General features: G+C 34.3%; 1 protein-coding gene across 1 annotated transcript in view; it reads left to right on the top strand.

Annotated features, from left to right (window-relative positions):
* NCAM2 (neural cell adhesion molecule 2) overlaps positions 1–17,357 on the top strand; it is a 337,227-nt gene that overhangs the window by 300,254 nt on the left and 19,616 nt on the right. Inside the window, exon 16 of the mRNA XM_075494582.1 lies at positions 4,717–4,897. Within this exon, the coding sequence (XP_075350697.1) occupies positions 4,717–4,897 (181 nt within the window). The remainder of the gene's footprint in view (positions 1–4,716; positions 4,898–17,357) is intronic.

A 17,357-nucleotide genomic window follows, 5' to 3' on the forward strand; every position in this document is an offset into this window, starting at 1 on the left:
GGTGCATAATGTTGCCCACTGTTCCCTGCAAATACATATCAGTCTATTATCTTGAAGAGATTTGTTCCCAGCCTTCAGTTATTAGTTTGGTAGCATATCCTGAATTACTTCATAATGCTTAAAAAGCATGTATTGAAATAGTCTTCTTAGTGATTGGAAAAGGGAATTCTGTTTCTATACTTTCAGATCACAGAATCCCAACAGTAAGCTAGAAAAAAAAGGGGGGAGGGGGTTGTTTTTGTTTTTCCCTGGCATGCCAAGTTTCAGTAAAAATTTGGAATTAGAATGAAATAATAAAAATATCCATCTTTTATGGTTATAAACTTTTAGGTAAAAGCAAGAAAAATTGATTAAAATTCTATTTTGCAAAACAATAACAGCATTTAATTTATTTTTTTCCTTTTACATCCATAATGATGTTTGGAGGAAATGTTAGAGGAGCAGTTAATTTTTGCAGGCTTAAAAGTTGTTCACCATGTTGACCTGTGACAGTGTTACTATTAATGCTCTTAATTTTGGCAGTGACAAGTGTTTGCATGATGGGTTATGTACTTCACTCTTGTTTGACTATGTTGATGGAGGACTGTGTTCATGTTGTTGCTTTATGATAGGTTCTAGAACAAACTTCTGTAAATACGAATCATTTAAAAAGAGATAATTTCTCATTTACTCCCACTCTGAGATATCTACTGTAAAAGAGTTAAATGTTTTTGCATCTCTAAGTTCCACTTTACCTGCCAGATCCTTGGCCTTTCTGTGCATTTTAACACTATGTACGTTATCAGCCATTTTGTGCTTTGTTCAATATTTGTCCTGTATTACCCAGATCTACAAAGCACCATCCTAATGTAATGAATTCTTGTGAAGTCACTGCTTTAAATTATCAGATTGTCTTCCGTGAGGATTTCTTGATTTTTTTTCCTGGCAGCTTTCAAGATAGTGTGGCATCTCCTGCCCTTTTTTTATCACAAGGACCACCATAATAACAAATCTGAGTGGAACCTTCAGTGCAACAATTTAGGGAGGATGGAGAATAAGGGAAGGAGTTGAAGGGGGTTAATCACTTTTTCCTCGCTTTTTATGAGTTCCCAGAGAATGTGATCTTGGGTACAATGTAAAATGACCATTAAAGAGAGAGATGTTGTTTTCTAGACTAGTAAATAGTTAGGTGCCTAAATAGTGCATTGGCTTTACTTCCACTGTTGTCAGATGTGCCCTCAGTTTTTAGAAGCAGCCAAGTCATGGTAGACTGGAATTTCACACTTTGTTTGCTCTGTTTTTGTCAGGGTATTTAGGTGCTTAGGTTACTTACAGCTGTCTTACAAATCTAGCTCTTAGACACTTCTGAGATAAATTTGGCTGATGCTTATCTTTAAAGCAATAAATTATTGTTTTAAATTAATTAATTAATAAAAAATAATTAATAAAAATAATTAATACACACACTTAAGAAATAATAATTTTATATATATATTTTTTAGTGTCATTAGTCTGTGTCATCATGGCAGGTTTGTTTCAACCAAATACTTATACTGGGAACAGGACAGTGTGAATCTAAGACTTAAGAGTAATGGAAGTGGGCAGTAAGATCCCCAGAAATTGCCAGTCATTGGTTAGTCTCACAGCATCAGTGACCTTTTGTAAAGGAGTATTTCTGCATTATATAAAACAAAACAAAATGCAAATAAAGGAACAGTTTAATCTCTGATGTTGCAGATCTGATTGCAGTTTCTGAAAATGTGCATTTGTTGGTGGATATTAATGATACAACTGCTGATAGTAAATGATTATTGAAGACATATTAACTCGCTCATAGTAGACTGTAGTTTGTGATTTAGATGTTTCTTTCATTTGTTGTAGAACACTGTGCATATGTAGAGCTTTCTATAAATATTAAGCAATATTAATAATAGAACAGCCTATTAGGGTATGAAGTGTTCTTTTGTAGTTCTGCTTTCTGCTCCTTAAGCTACCAACTAAAGGATCTTAGCATAAACAGGGAGAGTTGTAGGAAGATTTAACTGACAGACTTGTTTTGTGTTCTTGTCCCTCTCTTTCCATTTCTACGCTAATAGTAAGATAAATCTGGACACATTACTGAGGTCTACTTAGTAAAAAGTACTTGAAAATGCATGTGAAATAACAGTTATAATGAAGGACATTGCAGTTCTTTTCTTTTTTTTTCTTTAAGATGCCAAAAGCAGATTGTATTCTGGAAGACGTCATCTGTTTATCTTTAGAAGAAGACAACTTGCTTTCCAGATACTTTCTTTATTCTTCTTCCTCCTAACTTGTGTTTGTCACTCTTCATAAAACATTTTGTTGTCTTTGAGCTCAAGGCTTGGACTTTGTTTCATTTATCTCAATCCCCCCAGTTGGCTTCACTTTCAACTAAACTTAGGGTGTCACTTTTCTGGCACAGCATGCAGGTATCCTGTTACATTTCAGCTCTTTCATTATTCTGCAGCTGACCAAACTGTGGAACAACTGCCTTTTCATTTATTCTTATGTCTGCAGAAGAGCAGCCTCATACAGAAATCTGTATAGTTTTCCTTCCATATCTTAAGCTCATTCTATTCATCACATAAAATTCTAGTTTGTTTTCAAAATATAGTCATATATCTGTTTGCAGTGCTGTCTTTTCCACCTGCAGGAACCATATCAGCCTGAATCTTTATTTTCCAATTCAGTATATTTTTTCTCCTTCTGTGATTCTGAACCTCTTTGGAATTCCCCAGTATGTTCACACGGTTGTATGTGCACACACCAAGATCATGTATGGACCTTCTGATTTCTCTCATGTTGATATTCTTTGGAATCTAGGCGTATTTTTTTTTTCTAAATCCTGCCAAACCTCACCAATTTAAACAGCCATTAAAATATGGTGCTACGTAACATTGCTATTCATAATATTACTAAGGAGTATTTGCATATGCGTATTACAATCAGTCTTAATCCCTTTTATTTTAGCAGTGCTATACAAAAATATATTTTGTAAAATAGCTTGATATAGTGATAATATAATTACATTCCACTCAGTGGAATGTAAATATAGGTGGATTAACCCAGAGCCATGTCAGATGATTGCAACAGAAATTATCCATGAGGATACAGGACAATATCCTTGACAGAAAATACCAGTTTCACTGTATGATGAGTAAACTATTTTTACTCCAGTGTATTTAGTTTTTTTCATTATCTGTAATGTGACTACCATTCTGATGTTTTTCATTGGTCTGCTGCTACACTACATAGGCACTTTCACCTTGCTGCAAGTGTTCCTGAAAAGATGTTTTACTGTATTTTAATCATTCTTAGGACTGTCATGTGTCAGTACCAATGGCAGTGCACAAGCAGCAAGAACGAGTTTAAGAAAAGGTGAAACCATGAAATGGAAAAACCATCACACTCAGCGCTGATAGCAAATAAGTTATTGCAGCAGTGCACATAAGGGAGTTTTGTGTGTCAGTCTATTTTCTGAAGACTGGGGACAAAAAAAACCACAGGCATAAGGAGCCTGATTGGGCCCTGAACTGTCTAATTTAGATGCTATTTTCTTTGACACTTGTATCAGTCAAGAGCAAGATGCTTCAGCGAAGAGCCTAAATATAAGCTGCTGAGAAGCATAGTAGTCTGCAGCAAAAAGTTACACTTCTCTGAATTTGAAGGGGTTTTTTTCCCAGAAAGTTTATATCCACTTACTGGGTCTCTGTTGCTGTATGGGTTGGATGGCCAGGATTTGGCCATAGTTTTTGCCATAGTTTACCATAGTTTTTGCCTCTGTATTGTACCTCAGTGTTTAGTAAGAATAGGACTGCATGGACTCTTACTGACTGTTATTGGTGCTCCTTTGAACAAGATGGCTTTTGTGTTTGACAGTATGTATTGTTTTATCCCTTTACCTATTAGTTATTTTGTAATTCTTGTTTGTATAAAAAATAATTAAATATATTATGCACTAAAAGGGGCGATTGCAAAGGTAAGCACTCCAAATTTATGACATGCTATGAAATGCCAGGATTAAGATTGCAACTGAAGTCCTCATTTGTTGCCTTTGTATAGGTGTGTCTTAGCTAATTATCTGAATTATGAGAATGCTTTTTTTCTCTAGAACACCATCTTAATGATTTACATGTATCCTCTCACCAGCATAGATATAGGACTGCATACTTTCTCAATGGTGTTTATATTGTTGCATACAACCTGGTTTGCAAAATGTTACGATAGTACCACATATTGCTACAGTTAGTGTATGTTTTCATTATATAACTAATGTATGATACAAGCACAGCTTGCATTCAGGAACTATTCAACTTTGGGTTTCATGGCAAGTTTCTTTTAAGGAACATTGATCAAAATGTAATTGAAACACCTATATAAAATAAACCTTTTACAGAATTTATTCTTAGCAGCATTTGCAAATAATTATCCTGCTCTTCCCCAAGATAAACATCAGTATTTGAGCAAATTATAAATTGAAGCCAAAAAGTTAAAAGTGATTGCCTAAAATCCCTAAATCCACCTTGTGGAAACATGATTAGGAGTGGTCAAAATTACAAAAAGCCTGAGTACTCAGAACTCCAAAATTAGATTAGTTGAATGTTCATAATCTCTGTAAATGAAACTTCACATTTTTTCTGCATCATGTAGACACATAGTTTAGACAAATAATACGAGACGTTTTGAGAATTTAAACTAATATTTGCATTTTTACAGAAAGATAAGGAAGACCAGTGGCTAGAGAAAAAAGTGCAGGGTAGTAAAGACCACATCATCTTAGAGCATCTTCAATGGACCATGGGTTACGAAGTACAAATTACAGCTGCCAACAGACTGGGTTATTCTGAACCAACATTGTATGAATTCAGCATGCCGCCAAAGCCCAACATTATTACAGGTAAGTTAATTTTAGAATGATTTCTCACTATGAATTGTTTGCTACTCGTAGCACACTAATGTGTGTAGTTGAAGATAGATAAATGAAGTCGTCTTTGACTGACAAAGCCCAAGACCCCATACTCTATTATCAGCAAAAATTTGATTCAAAACCCTTAAATGAGACCCCATTTCCTACTTTTCTCTTAGTAATAAAGTCATTTGTAAGTACAGAACAAACATTGAATCTTCAACCCAGATGACAACAGTTAACAAGAAATACAGTATTTAAGATACACCTGCTATACATTTTTAAGTTGCCTTGTACTGCCTATTTGTCTGTTGTAAGCTGCTTCGTTGTTAGAATTCTTGATTTCAGTCCAACTCAAAATATCTCTACATGTGCTTCAAGATAAACATGTAATAAAGGTATTTATTTTAGTGTCTGCTGAGGTTAAGACTTCAAATAGTCTTGTTTAGATACTGTCTTACTGATTCACCCTAACATGGTGAGCATACACCCTTCTATTAGTCCTATTTACAAGCTTTGAAATCTATAGAAATGTTGTTCATATTTTTAAGTGTGTAAATAGGAAAGTTTGGAATTTTTTTAAGGAAAACTGCATAGTATTTAAGAGTGAGTCTGTTTCAATAACTAATTTATCAAGTTGTAATGCTTCCCAAAGTAAAGTTATACTTTGATGCAACAGTGCAAAATTATTTCATTCAGAATAAACCTAAAATATGATGGTAATTTCTGGTATATTATGGGTAATTTTAAATTTTATAAAGCAAATGTTATGAGGAAGAGATTTCAAACTTTTTATCTAAATTATGAGCTGATATCTTTAATAGCAAATTCCAGATTAGATCAGTTTCATCATTACCATTTTAAAATCAGGTGCTAAATCCTCTAACATAGTATTTTCTGTATGCCATATGTTAAACTATTAGAGTATTAGAATCAAATTAAAATCTTGCCAAATAAATATAATGGCCAATATATTAAAATGTTTACCATATCAATACCTGTGTTTCAATATGAGCATCTGACTAGCATTAATCTTACTAAAGTGGCAATGAGTTTGAATGAGTCATAGACTACTGTGTCATCGGAAAAGTTTGAAATAACTGACTAATTTTTTTTCTGTCTATTGCAAGTTTTCTTCAAGTATATTTTCAGGGAAGTTATCTCAAGATTTCTGCAACATTTTTTAATATTCCATAGCAATTTGTTGATATCAGAAGCATTGTTACTTGCATTTATAGAGAGGAATAGGCATTTATAATTCATTAATAGGTTCAGATCCAGTTCTAGTACAAATATTTGGTTTATGCACTTGAATTGCAGTAGTGAGAGTTGATTCGCATTTGATTGAAATTCAGGGCCTCAATAGGCCCTGTGTACTTCTTTTTAAACAGGTAGTGCCTTGTGATTGCCATAATTCAGAAATAAATTTTCACTACAAGATTGAAAAAGAAAAGCGAAAAAGAAATGTAGGAAAGCTTATTGTCCCAAGGAAACAAAAATATTTATCAAGTAGAAAAATAAATAAAACCTTATTTAGGTAAATTGAAGGCATAAGCCATTTTTCAATTTTGTATATTTGAAACAGAAATCTTATTTGTTTTACAATGCTATCTAACTTTAACTTGTTATAGTTATTTAAAGTATTCCATATTATTGCCACAGCTGCCATAACTGAGAGAAATATGATATGCCTGCGTAGATGCTAACATAGATAGTCTCTAGACATTCAAGTAAAAAGCAGCTTAGTTAATTTAGTTTCAGAAGATAGATAGAACATTTTTCTCTGAACACAGTCTTATAGGTACTTAGGGGCTTTTTCCTTTCAGTGCTCTCCCGTAACCTCTAAGTAGTTGTAAGAAGTCTGTTACACTATTTAACATGAGGTCTTCTTTATATGAATCATTATTGCAGTTATGATTGTGGAACTAATTAGTTTCCTTGACAACTGTTTTTGCAAAGTCTGAAAAAAGTGTGAAATTCCCATCATAAGGACAATCTGTAGGCAATTTTTAAAAGTATGTCAAAAGACACTTACAATCAGTGGAACATTAATGTTCATATTCATAAGTCAGTATGGTTATCTTGTTTTGAAATGGCATAATATTATTATTGCAATATAACATATATATAACATTATTGCAAAAACATGAACCTACTCTTTTAAAAGTTGATAGTTAATGTGTATAAAATGCTTAACTTTGAGCAGAATAATTATTTCTGATATCAGTTAGTCAACTTGGATGATGCACCATTTGTCTGCTTTGAGGCTCAGGTATTTGCAGCTAGGCATCTACAGCTAAGTCTAAAGAAGGATGTAGGCAACAAGAATAAAATTAGGCAGACTTTTGAATGAAATCTGCATCGCCTATCCTGTGTTCACTTAGCTCCTTCTGATGACTGAGATTCCCTTCCTGATTATTCAAGTAATTATTAGAAAAGTTTCTAAGACTCCTGACCGTTTTCATCTGTATGTTCCCAGATCTATGGCACTTCAGCTGAACTGAGTGTTTGTGTCTTGCTCTAAATGTAATTAAAAAACAAGATATCTGTAGAGCCTATGTATGCAATCTCATGGATATTACTTGTCCCAAGAGAATTTTGGGATCCCCTAAGTATCATGATGGTTAACTATACCTAACATACTATTCTGGTGATAATGTGTGCAAGCTAATGCAATTAATCAGAGAACTGGAGAGAGATGGAGGCAAGGATACATTTGTTGTCCTTTGATGGGTGCTTACCAAGGAAATGGGAATTGTCACAAGAAATAAAACTTCGGTTCCAATTCCTGCAGAAGGAACTTGCTTATGCTTTCAAGAACCATTGAATGTAAGGCAAAAGTATGAATAGACTTCCAATCTGAATAGTTCTTGTGTCCTTTGAAGGATTTTCCTTAGATTTCAGATAGTTTCAGATCTGTTTGAAATTAGATTTTACCCGATTACAACCAAGCCTCAAGGTCAGGGTATCATATAAAAGCATGCTTGCACAACCAAGGCCTCTGCTGTCATTACCATTAGCCTTCCTTGCCACAAGAGCACATTGCTGTCTCATGTTCAACTTGGTGTCCACCAGGACCCCCAGGGCCTTTTCTACAAAGCTGCTTTCCAGCTGGGTGACCCCCAGCCATATTCTGGTGAGTAGGGTTGTTCCTCCCCAGAGGCAGGACTTTGCACTTCCCCTTGTTGAACTTCATGAGGTTCCCGTCAGCCCATTTCTCCAGCCTGTTGAGGTCCCTCTGGATGGCAGCACAACCATCTGGTGTATCAGTCACTCCTCTGAGATTTGTGTCGTCAGCAAAGTTGCTGAAGGTACACTCTGCCCCATCATCCAAATCATTGATGATGTTGAACAGGATTGGACCCAGTATTGACCCCGGGGTACACCGCTAGTCACTGGCCTCCAGCTAGACTTCATGCCATTGATCAGCACCCTCTGGGCCCAGCCATTCAGCCAGTTTTAAATTGCACCTCACTGTCTGCTTATCCAGCCCATATATCAACAACTTCTCTATGAGGATTTTATGGGAGACAGTATCGAAAGCCTTACTGAAGTCAATGTAGACAATATCCACAGCTCTCCCCTCATCTACCAAGCCAGTGCTTCATCGTAGAAGGTTACCAGGTTGGTCAAGCATGACTTTGCCTTTGTGAATCCATGCTGACTACTGATGTAGTAGTGCTTCACGTGCCTGGAAACAGTTTCCAGGATTAGTTGCTCCATCACCTTCCCAGGGATTGAGGTGAGGCTGACTGGCTTGTAGATCCCTGAGCCCTCCTCCTGCCCCTTCTAAAGACAGAAGTAATATTTTCTTCCTCCCATCCTCAGGCACCTCTCCCAATCTCTATGACCATTCAAAGTTTATTGAGAATGGCCTTGCAATGACAGCTTCCTCAGCACTCGTGGGCGCATCCCATCAGAGCCTTATGTATGTCCAGTTTTCTTAAGTATTCCCTGATTTGATCTTTGCTCCAGAATTTCCTCATGTCTGCAGGTCCTTACATTTCCAAAGGCAATGATATCTCTGTTATGTTTATTTTCTAGATTTCTATTTACAGCTCTTCTTTCCATAAAACCAAGCCAGATTTCTTCCTTCCTCACTTTCACTTCAGTAGCAACAACAGCATTCTTCAAGACAGGTTGGGTTTCAGTTATATTCGTGGTATTTTTTGTCTCAGTACACAATCAGTAACCCATGTGCTTTTGCAGCTATAACCTGTCTGTTTTTTAAACTTTAGTCAACAATTCTGTAGGTAATGAACAAGGAAAAGACTGTAGATAATCCCTCTTGAGCATTTTGCAGAACTGCTGGTAACCAAAATTAGTCATTAGTGATCGTATGTAGCTCAGTTGAAGAGAAGCCCTTTCCAGGTACAATGTGTTATTTCAGAAGAGGGCCACATTCTGAGGCAGAGTTAGCTATGGGATAATGTCAGCAGTTGGCTTCTAGTACTTACTCTTAGTTCTAGGAAAAGTTATGTTGTATCATTAAAAGTTAAATTAGGAGAATTATGGGGATTTGTGGTCATCTTCTTCTGTTGAAGTCTCTTTCCATAGAAAAAGCTAGAAAGGCTGCTAGTAGCTACTTGAGGCAGGACTTGTGGCTTTTTAATTGCCTGTTTAAATCTCCAGAAAAAGACTGTAGAATTATATTATGTACTGATTCTTCAAGAATAACATTTTGGCCCGATTTTCCACCTATGACTTGTGACCACACTGCCTACCCATGTATGTGTGTATGTATACCTGCACAAACACCCATCAATTTGTGTCTTCTGATAACTTTTGAATGCAGTTGACAATTTCACTAAATTTGCCAGAGAAGAGGCTTCAAAAATAATACCTTCCTGTAAACTTTTAAAAAATAGGTATCTGAGGATAGAAGTAAAATTCTTTGTAGCTCAGTAAGGAAAATATTGTATTAGAAATTTACACACTTTTAATAATCAGAATAATTTGGGAAAGAATAGTTGTAACTTTCTGACCCTTGATCCTTGCACCAGCTTGGATAGCAACAATAAATTTAAACCAAGGAAAAAAAAGAAAAGCACAGAAGGAGTTTGAAGATATTTCCAAAGGCAAAATTTCCATTCCATGGATCAAAAAATTTAAAACCATAATGGGTACCTCTTTTGCACAACTTTGTGCATTACAAGATTCCTTAGTCTATCTCTACAGCTTTCACTAGTTAGGTTTTTAGTTAAATCTAAAATGAAGAACAAAATGCAGTAGTCAAAAAGGAAAGCCTTGAGGATGTTAATCTCCTTGCAGCTCTGATCATATTCCCAAGGAAGGGAAGAGCTGCAGCGTTACCCTCGCAAAGTTACGTGCATAATTTTCTCATAGGCTGAAGGATATTATTATTCCAAAATCAGAACTCAAAGACTTTTGTCTGACTTTCAGTTCAGCTAAAAGTGTAAAGCAATGTCTTCAGCATGTATTGCTGTATTGGAAGTAGAATTTTTTATTATTATTTTCTGAAGTTCTGAAGAGGGTAGAGAGAAGAGATTAAATGTGTCTTTGAGATCTCATGCTTTGAGAATAGGAGTTGGTAGGGATCACACCGATCAGATAAATTAATATCCAAAACTTCAGAAAAATGATAGCCCCCACAAAACTTATTTGCTTTTGTTTTGCAAACTAGTACTAAAATTTGCTGAGTAAGAGCCATTTCTTATCAAATCCTGAAGATGAACATTGTTGTAAGTGATAGGGCATATTCTTGCTGTAAAAACAGCTGTTTGCTCCATTCCCTGCAAAGACTAACGAGTTTTACATGAAAAGGGATAGAAATTGCTTATTAAATTGATAGAACTTATTTGATATGAATCAGAAAGAGAGACAAAAAGTCTTACACTATGAGTACCATCGGAGATGTTCATAGGCAAAAAAAAACCCAGACTTTTTTTATAAAAATGTAATTCTTACAGTACAGGTATCACAGAAATTAACTACCACTAAATACTAGAAAAGCAGTAGAATTCTAGAAAAAACAATTATAGCCAAAGAACTACTCTGTATCCACAGAACTTCTGCTTCAAAAAGAATTGAATTCCTTTTTTTTTACCTTGTGAATGTAAGTTGGCTTATGTTTTTGAATGCTATGAGAAAAAAAGAAAATCATCATAGATGTTGAATGTTGAAGTGCTAGGCCACACTTTGCAAGTATGGTACTCTTATTAGCCTAGAATATTTGTTATAATTAATTGCTAGCATTATGTTGCTTTATAATTAAAAAAACCCTAAGTGCCAATTAAAAGATTAAATTGTTAGATATATTACCTAAAAATATTTAAAAGCCGTGTTATTAAAATAACTGTGGAAGTTCAATGTGTCAAAGATTTTTTTGCTATGAATATAAGGACCAAACTATAATGCATAAACTTGACTGTATTATCTGCCAAAAAATGAACTTTCAACATAAATATTAGTAGAAAATATATATGCAAACTTCATGTATTGCACTGGATTGCATCCAGACATACTGTGCAGACTTGAATGTCTAAGAAGTTGCATGTTTTGAAAAGCAACTTTGTTGTGTTACCACCCTAGTATTAAAGTCAATATCTAATTACGCAGCTGCCTGTGCTAATTGCACTAGTCATTCATATTTCAAGTGGACTTATGTCCGTATTATTGATACTAATTTTGACAGTGGTCCATTCTGGACTCCTACAATAATTCAGGAACAAGATAAATTTATTGGCAAGAAGAAACAGCTAAACAAGTTTCTCTCTTCTTTATTCCTATGCATGATCGGAACCTTCTTTTTATGTAATTATTTACTTTTTTTACATTTTCTTCTTTCAGTATATGGGCTGGTGTTTGTTGTTGCTTCAAATATTCACTATTTCTGATAGGTGTTGCATTGTAGTTTCCTGAGCTTCAAGTACCTCCAGCATGAAAGACACATGAAAGATTGTATTTAGGTTGGGCTTGGCTGAATATTTTTTAATCTTGAGGGGAAACAAGAGAGTTGGTCACATGCTTCAGGTTAAGTGCTTAAATAAATTGTTTTAAAGTTAGACTGAAGAGTTTACCACTTTGGCTGCTGTGGAGAGCCACATGTTGCTGCTATTAAGGTACACCTTTTCTATGGTTCAAGTACTTTATTATCCAGATTTGTCCAGAGCACTTCAATGGTTACAATTTAATCCACATTTTAATCTTAATTTGATGTTTCTATTAGAATAATGTCTTTCAAATGATTGTCTTTGGCACAAAGTAAATATTAAATTAATTATTTTTTCTCTTTTTTGTTTCCCACTGTCACTTTTTTCCTTTTGATACTTCATTTTTCATGTTTTATCAACTTTTTCACTTTTTTGTCAAATTTCCTTCTTTTTCGCACTCTTGATTTTCTGTAACAATTCTTATCCACACAGATATATGCTGTGAAGCTACTAGACATGAAAATGGAGGCCAGTCCCTGCAGCTGAATGCTGCTGGTTTCTCTTTCATTGTAGTCATAAGTTTCTGGTGCATGTTTTGATGCTGTTGATAAGGCAAGCAATATGTTTTCTTCCTTTCCCTCTTAATTTTATATTTACAGGAAAATAAACACAGACCTGTATAAAAAATTGTACTTTTCTATAGCTCTTTTAAAGTTTCCATTCCTAGTTAAGATCCTAAATAGTGTAATTACTTCAGTCTGTGCATGCAAAATTCTTCATCCGGCTTTTTGGAAACCTTTTAAGTTCTGTGACAAATTCAACAGATGATGCTTGGCTCTTCTGTCTGACAGAAGTTGGAGAATGTGACTTACTGAATTTGATTAATGTGATTTGATTCTATTTTCTCAACTATATTTTGTTTATAAGAAATCTATGGATAGACCTTACCATTGTGAGTCACGTGGCTTTCCAGGTACACCATTAATTGGTCTTTCATGAGAGCGTTTGATTCTGTATTAATCCTTTTCACAGAGCTGTGTTTATACTAGCTCCTTCCATGATGTACTTAAAACTTTATGCTTAATATAGACATATTTTGTACTTTCTAGTGGATTTTAACAGACATGTCTTCCCTAATTTACAATCTATGAATTGCTTTAGTTCGTAGTATTTAATTTCATATGCTTTTTCTGTGCCTCTCTGCAGCCGTGCCTCAGCACATAAAATAGGTCCCTGCACACCAAACTCACTTCTTGTGACTGTAAGAGTGCCACATTCCATTTAGTGACACTTGTTGGACTTGAAGATCCAGGCAGCTCAATTTTGACCTTTAATAAAGAATGGGAAAAGTAGTTTTCCCTATTTTACATGTTAAAAGAATGGCTTACAATTTCTGCAACTAGAACAATGTATACAAAACCGCAGAAAAAAGTTCATTTAGTAAAAGTCCACATAGACATTTTACTACATATATTTGATTTTAGAATTTATGTAGTTGACTAAGTTTATAGTTCATTCACTGTTGCATACAGAATAACCCAAGAAATCAATGTGTTTTAAAGCTAAGGCAGATTTAAATATTTATTTTAAGATACTTACCTTCAAATTGTTACTAAACATAATAATGATAATAAATTAACTGTATATGTTGATTTTCCCCCTCTTATAGTTAATTTCTTTTGGTTTTAATACCATTATCTTATAACTTTGAAATTATTTGGTCAAATTTTTTTATGTCTCTTCACCACTGTGAGGGATATTCTTATTTCTTAGAAATAGTGATTATGGTAATTTTTGCCAGTTTCAATTTATTCTTGGAAGTCTTTACTTTAAAACATCATTAATAAAACTTCTTCTCATCTAAAACAAATAACAATCATTTTAGAAAACTGGCTTATGTCACAAGTAAGATGTCTTCAGAATGCATGTGTGTAAATCTGAAGACTTAATTTATTGACAGAAATACTTTCAAAACAAATTTACATATTTAGTATAATGAAGTAGCTGGAATTCAAGCAAATGCCATTCTAAAAATGTTGGCTTCATTGTGATCTGTATAAAATCTCTCACTGTGTTAAGTGGGGCCACTATTTCATCTGTGGCCCTTGCCACTATGTTCTATCACTTTAACCTAATGTTGTGCCATTAATTTGAACTGAATTACATTGACATGTACCTGACACAGTATGGTGAAGAAATAGAATTTCTATTCTAATTTTTTAAGAGTCGAAACTTTGGGCTCCCAGTCAGACTCAGTTGGGTGAAAGCCTGTTTTTCCATGCACAAACAATGTGAATATATTCATTGACTTTGTTATTTGGTTTGATAAGTGTTATTCTTATTAAACAAAACTATTTATTTGTTTAATGCTTAAGTGCTTACTGCACCTACAGACAGTAATTAATGAGGGATGGGGATCGTAACATTAAGCTGTCTTTTGTAATGAAACTTTTCTCGTTAACTGTGATACAGAGGATTTGGAACTGCTAGCTACACATAACAGTTATCAAAAACTTTCAGGTGTGAGAACACATACTCAATTGAATATAACTCAGACAAGTGCTATTGCTTATGCTAATTTTTTTTTAGGGGAAGAATCACCTTGGGCAGGAACTTTTGCAAAAGACTTTATTTTTTTCTAACCATTTCTAAAATCCAGATAGTGAAAATGTTTGTTGTTGTCATTATTGGCACTTTTTTTCCTGTGGTAATAAAACAAAAAAACCTGCAAGTACATCTCTACCTACAATCAGAGAACTGACGTTTGGCAAATATGTAGTAAGTAGATTCTGCTTGTATTCCCAAGGGGGAAAAAAAAAAACAAACCTGCCCAAGTCTGGCCTCATTAGAAGCCTCTGAAAATCTCAGTTCACAACTGGTCAATAGCAAATTGTTTGATCTCCAGTGAGTGTGCTTCAGTACAAGCACATCACAATCTGCTCCCAGGAGCTCTTTCTCAGTTTGGAGGAGCATAGTGGTGCCCAAACACTGGGGCTCCTTGTTGGACCAGGGGAGCAGCAAATTCTTTTGAGAGGCTGTTGTCTGCAGTCATGTCCCTTCTGCATTCTTATCCCATTGTACAATAGGGACTGGATGTATATAAGGAAACAGAATTTTCTCTTGTGGACATAATAGAGATCGAGTCCTGTTCTGAATAATAAAAAAAACCAAATTGAAGATACAATCACAACTGGTGAGTACCTGCCACTGGATTTAAAAGGTCTTGAGTAAAACTTACATGGTCTCACAGAATGAAACATAAAATTGGGTCTCATTAAGGTTGCACAGACAGTCCAATTCTGGTATTTCCTTATTTTGCAGCATTTTCCTAATTTCCTAAAGAAACCTTAAAGCTGTTCTACTAAACACTTTATTACATATTTTACCTGTCATATACTTGTCTCTGTTCTTACTTTTTAATAAAGCAAGACAGGGGACTACTACAGGTATGTATAAAGGCAGAAAAATGAAAATTTCTAAATAATTTTCTGACTCTGGTTAAACATTTGAAGTACTCTTTACCAGTTATAAATTTATCGTAGCAAGTCATTCTAACATTGCAGATAGGTATATGAGAAAACAAGATAGGAATTAGGGCACAGAGAGTGATCAACTGTGAACTCCCCAAACAATTTGTGAAAGAGCTACTGAAAAGCCTTGAGAAATTTTAGAAGCTAAATATACATTAAAAATGACAAGTTAGCTTTTATCCTCAGTGTCACAATGCCAGTGTGATAAAGAGACAAATTTGGATCACTTCTCTTTTTTCCAACTGATAGCAGCTTCAGCTGGAAGCTACATAAGTTTCCCCTGTTAAATGAGAGAAATTTTAGGTCTGCTCCAATTTATATTCTTCTGCGTTACACATTTTGAGGTTATCAGGTAGTTTGAATATGATCCTTTTCTTTTGGCCCTACCTTTCCCATCAAAGTCTGAAGAGGATGAGTTAAGCCAATATTATAGGGATTCTATGACAGCAGAGCCAGGCAGTTCTGGGCAGTGTCCCAAACCTTCTGTAATGAGAAAGAAAAAGAGGAGGAGAATAATGTCCTTGAGTTGTCATGTATCTCCTGAGATGAACAACTAATACAGTTTTGTTTGTATTCCTCTTTAGAAAAGTTTCATAATTCTATCTTTAAAAACAATGAGAACAAGATTATTTTACAGTATTTTGTACAATCTGTAGGAAGATACAGAAGATTTTAAAATCTTGTCTTCCTACAGACGAGAATGAGGAAAAAGTGAAAAGAGACATCTGCAAATTAAATTATAATTGGTAGGTATAGACTGAGCAGCTTTAAAATTGTAGTTTAAACTGTATTAAAATGATAAATATGTCTTCACAAATTGAATTTAATATTCTGCTGTCATTAGTACTTAAATGTTAGATAAGTAAATTTGTTCCTTTAAATGTAGTAATTGTAAAAGGGATTTTAGGTCTTATGATTGACAGTGCAAAATGTTACCATTTTTTCAACATTGTCACATATTTTGAAATGCTAATATTTAACTGTCTGTAAGACTGAAGTCCTAAAATATTCTATGCTGAACTTATGCCTTAAATCCAAATTGATGGCACAGAAACTTAAAAAGGATAATGATTATTCTGTGATATAGCAATATGTCTCTAAGGAACAGTATTTTTAAAATATTTTGATTTACAACCTTTTGAGTCTAAGGCTGGCTTCCTTCCTAATCAGATTTTACTTCTTGTTTTTTTTGTTTCCACAGTTTTGACAAGTTCCTAACATTTACCAATTATTCATAAATCAAAATATTTACATGATACAACTTCAGATGTGATCCTTCATGTATTACAGTAGGGTTAATAGAATATAAATTGCTGTCTATCTAAATAGAAAAAATATTGCCCAGAAAAAGACACATATACTGCATACATTGGAAATAAAATATATCCATCTATGGGGTTTTATGAGGTGTACAAAACATACTATTACCAAGCAACAAAATAACATTCCATTTAATTTTGTGATGGAAGTATAAGGCCAACCACTGATGTAAAGGGAAAAAAAAAAAGATGTGCATATGAAAAATAGATATTTAAGAGATAAACAGATAAGGTGGTTTAATTAAATAAGTAACCGTATGACCAACGCTCAGTTAGATTCCTGGGCCTTACCATGTATTATCTTTCCAGCATGCAAACCTTATTCACTAAATTTAATAGCTCCAGCCACATGTGTATGCAAATGTAAAGTTAACTAATTAAGCCTAACAAAACAAATTTATTTTTTAAAAAGAGGTAATGGAGACTCGTATACAATTTGTGATTGTGCTAATAGTCTCCAATCTTCTACCCATTGTTCAGTATGTTGATGATTTCTAATTGCTCATTTTTTCAGGATTTTTAGGAGAAAAGGAAAAAACTTCTTACTTTTAGGAAGCAGTTGGAACAATATCAAGACACATGTAGCTTCTGAGGTCTATAATGATATCACTGAAATCTTTGCTACATCTAGAGCTCATCTGAGCTTATCACATTGTATTTCATCCATCTCATTTCTCCAGGCATATAAGGAATCTTCAGTTTTCCTTTG

This window comes from Mycteria americana, chromosome 1, assembly GCF_035582795.1.
Source record: "Mycteria americana isolate JAX WOST 10 ecotype Jacksonville Zoo and Gardens chromosome 1, USCA_MyAme_1.0, whole genome shotgun sequence".
Lineage (NCBI taxonomy): Eukaryota > Metazoa > Chordata > Aves > Ciconiiformes > Ciconiidae > Mycteria > Mycteria americana.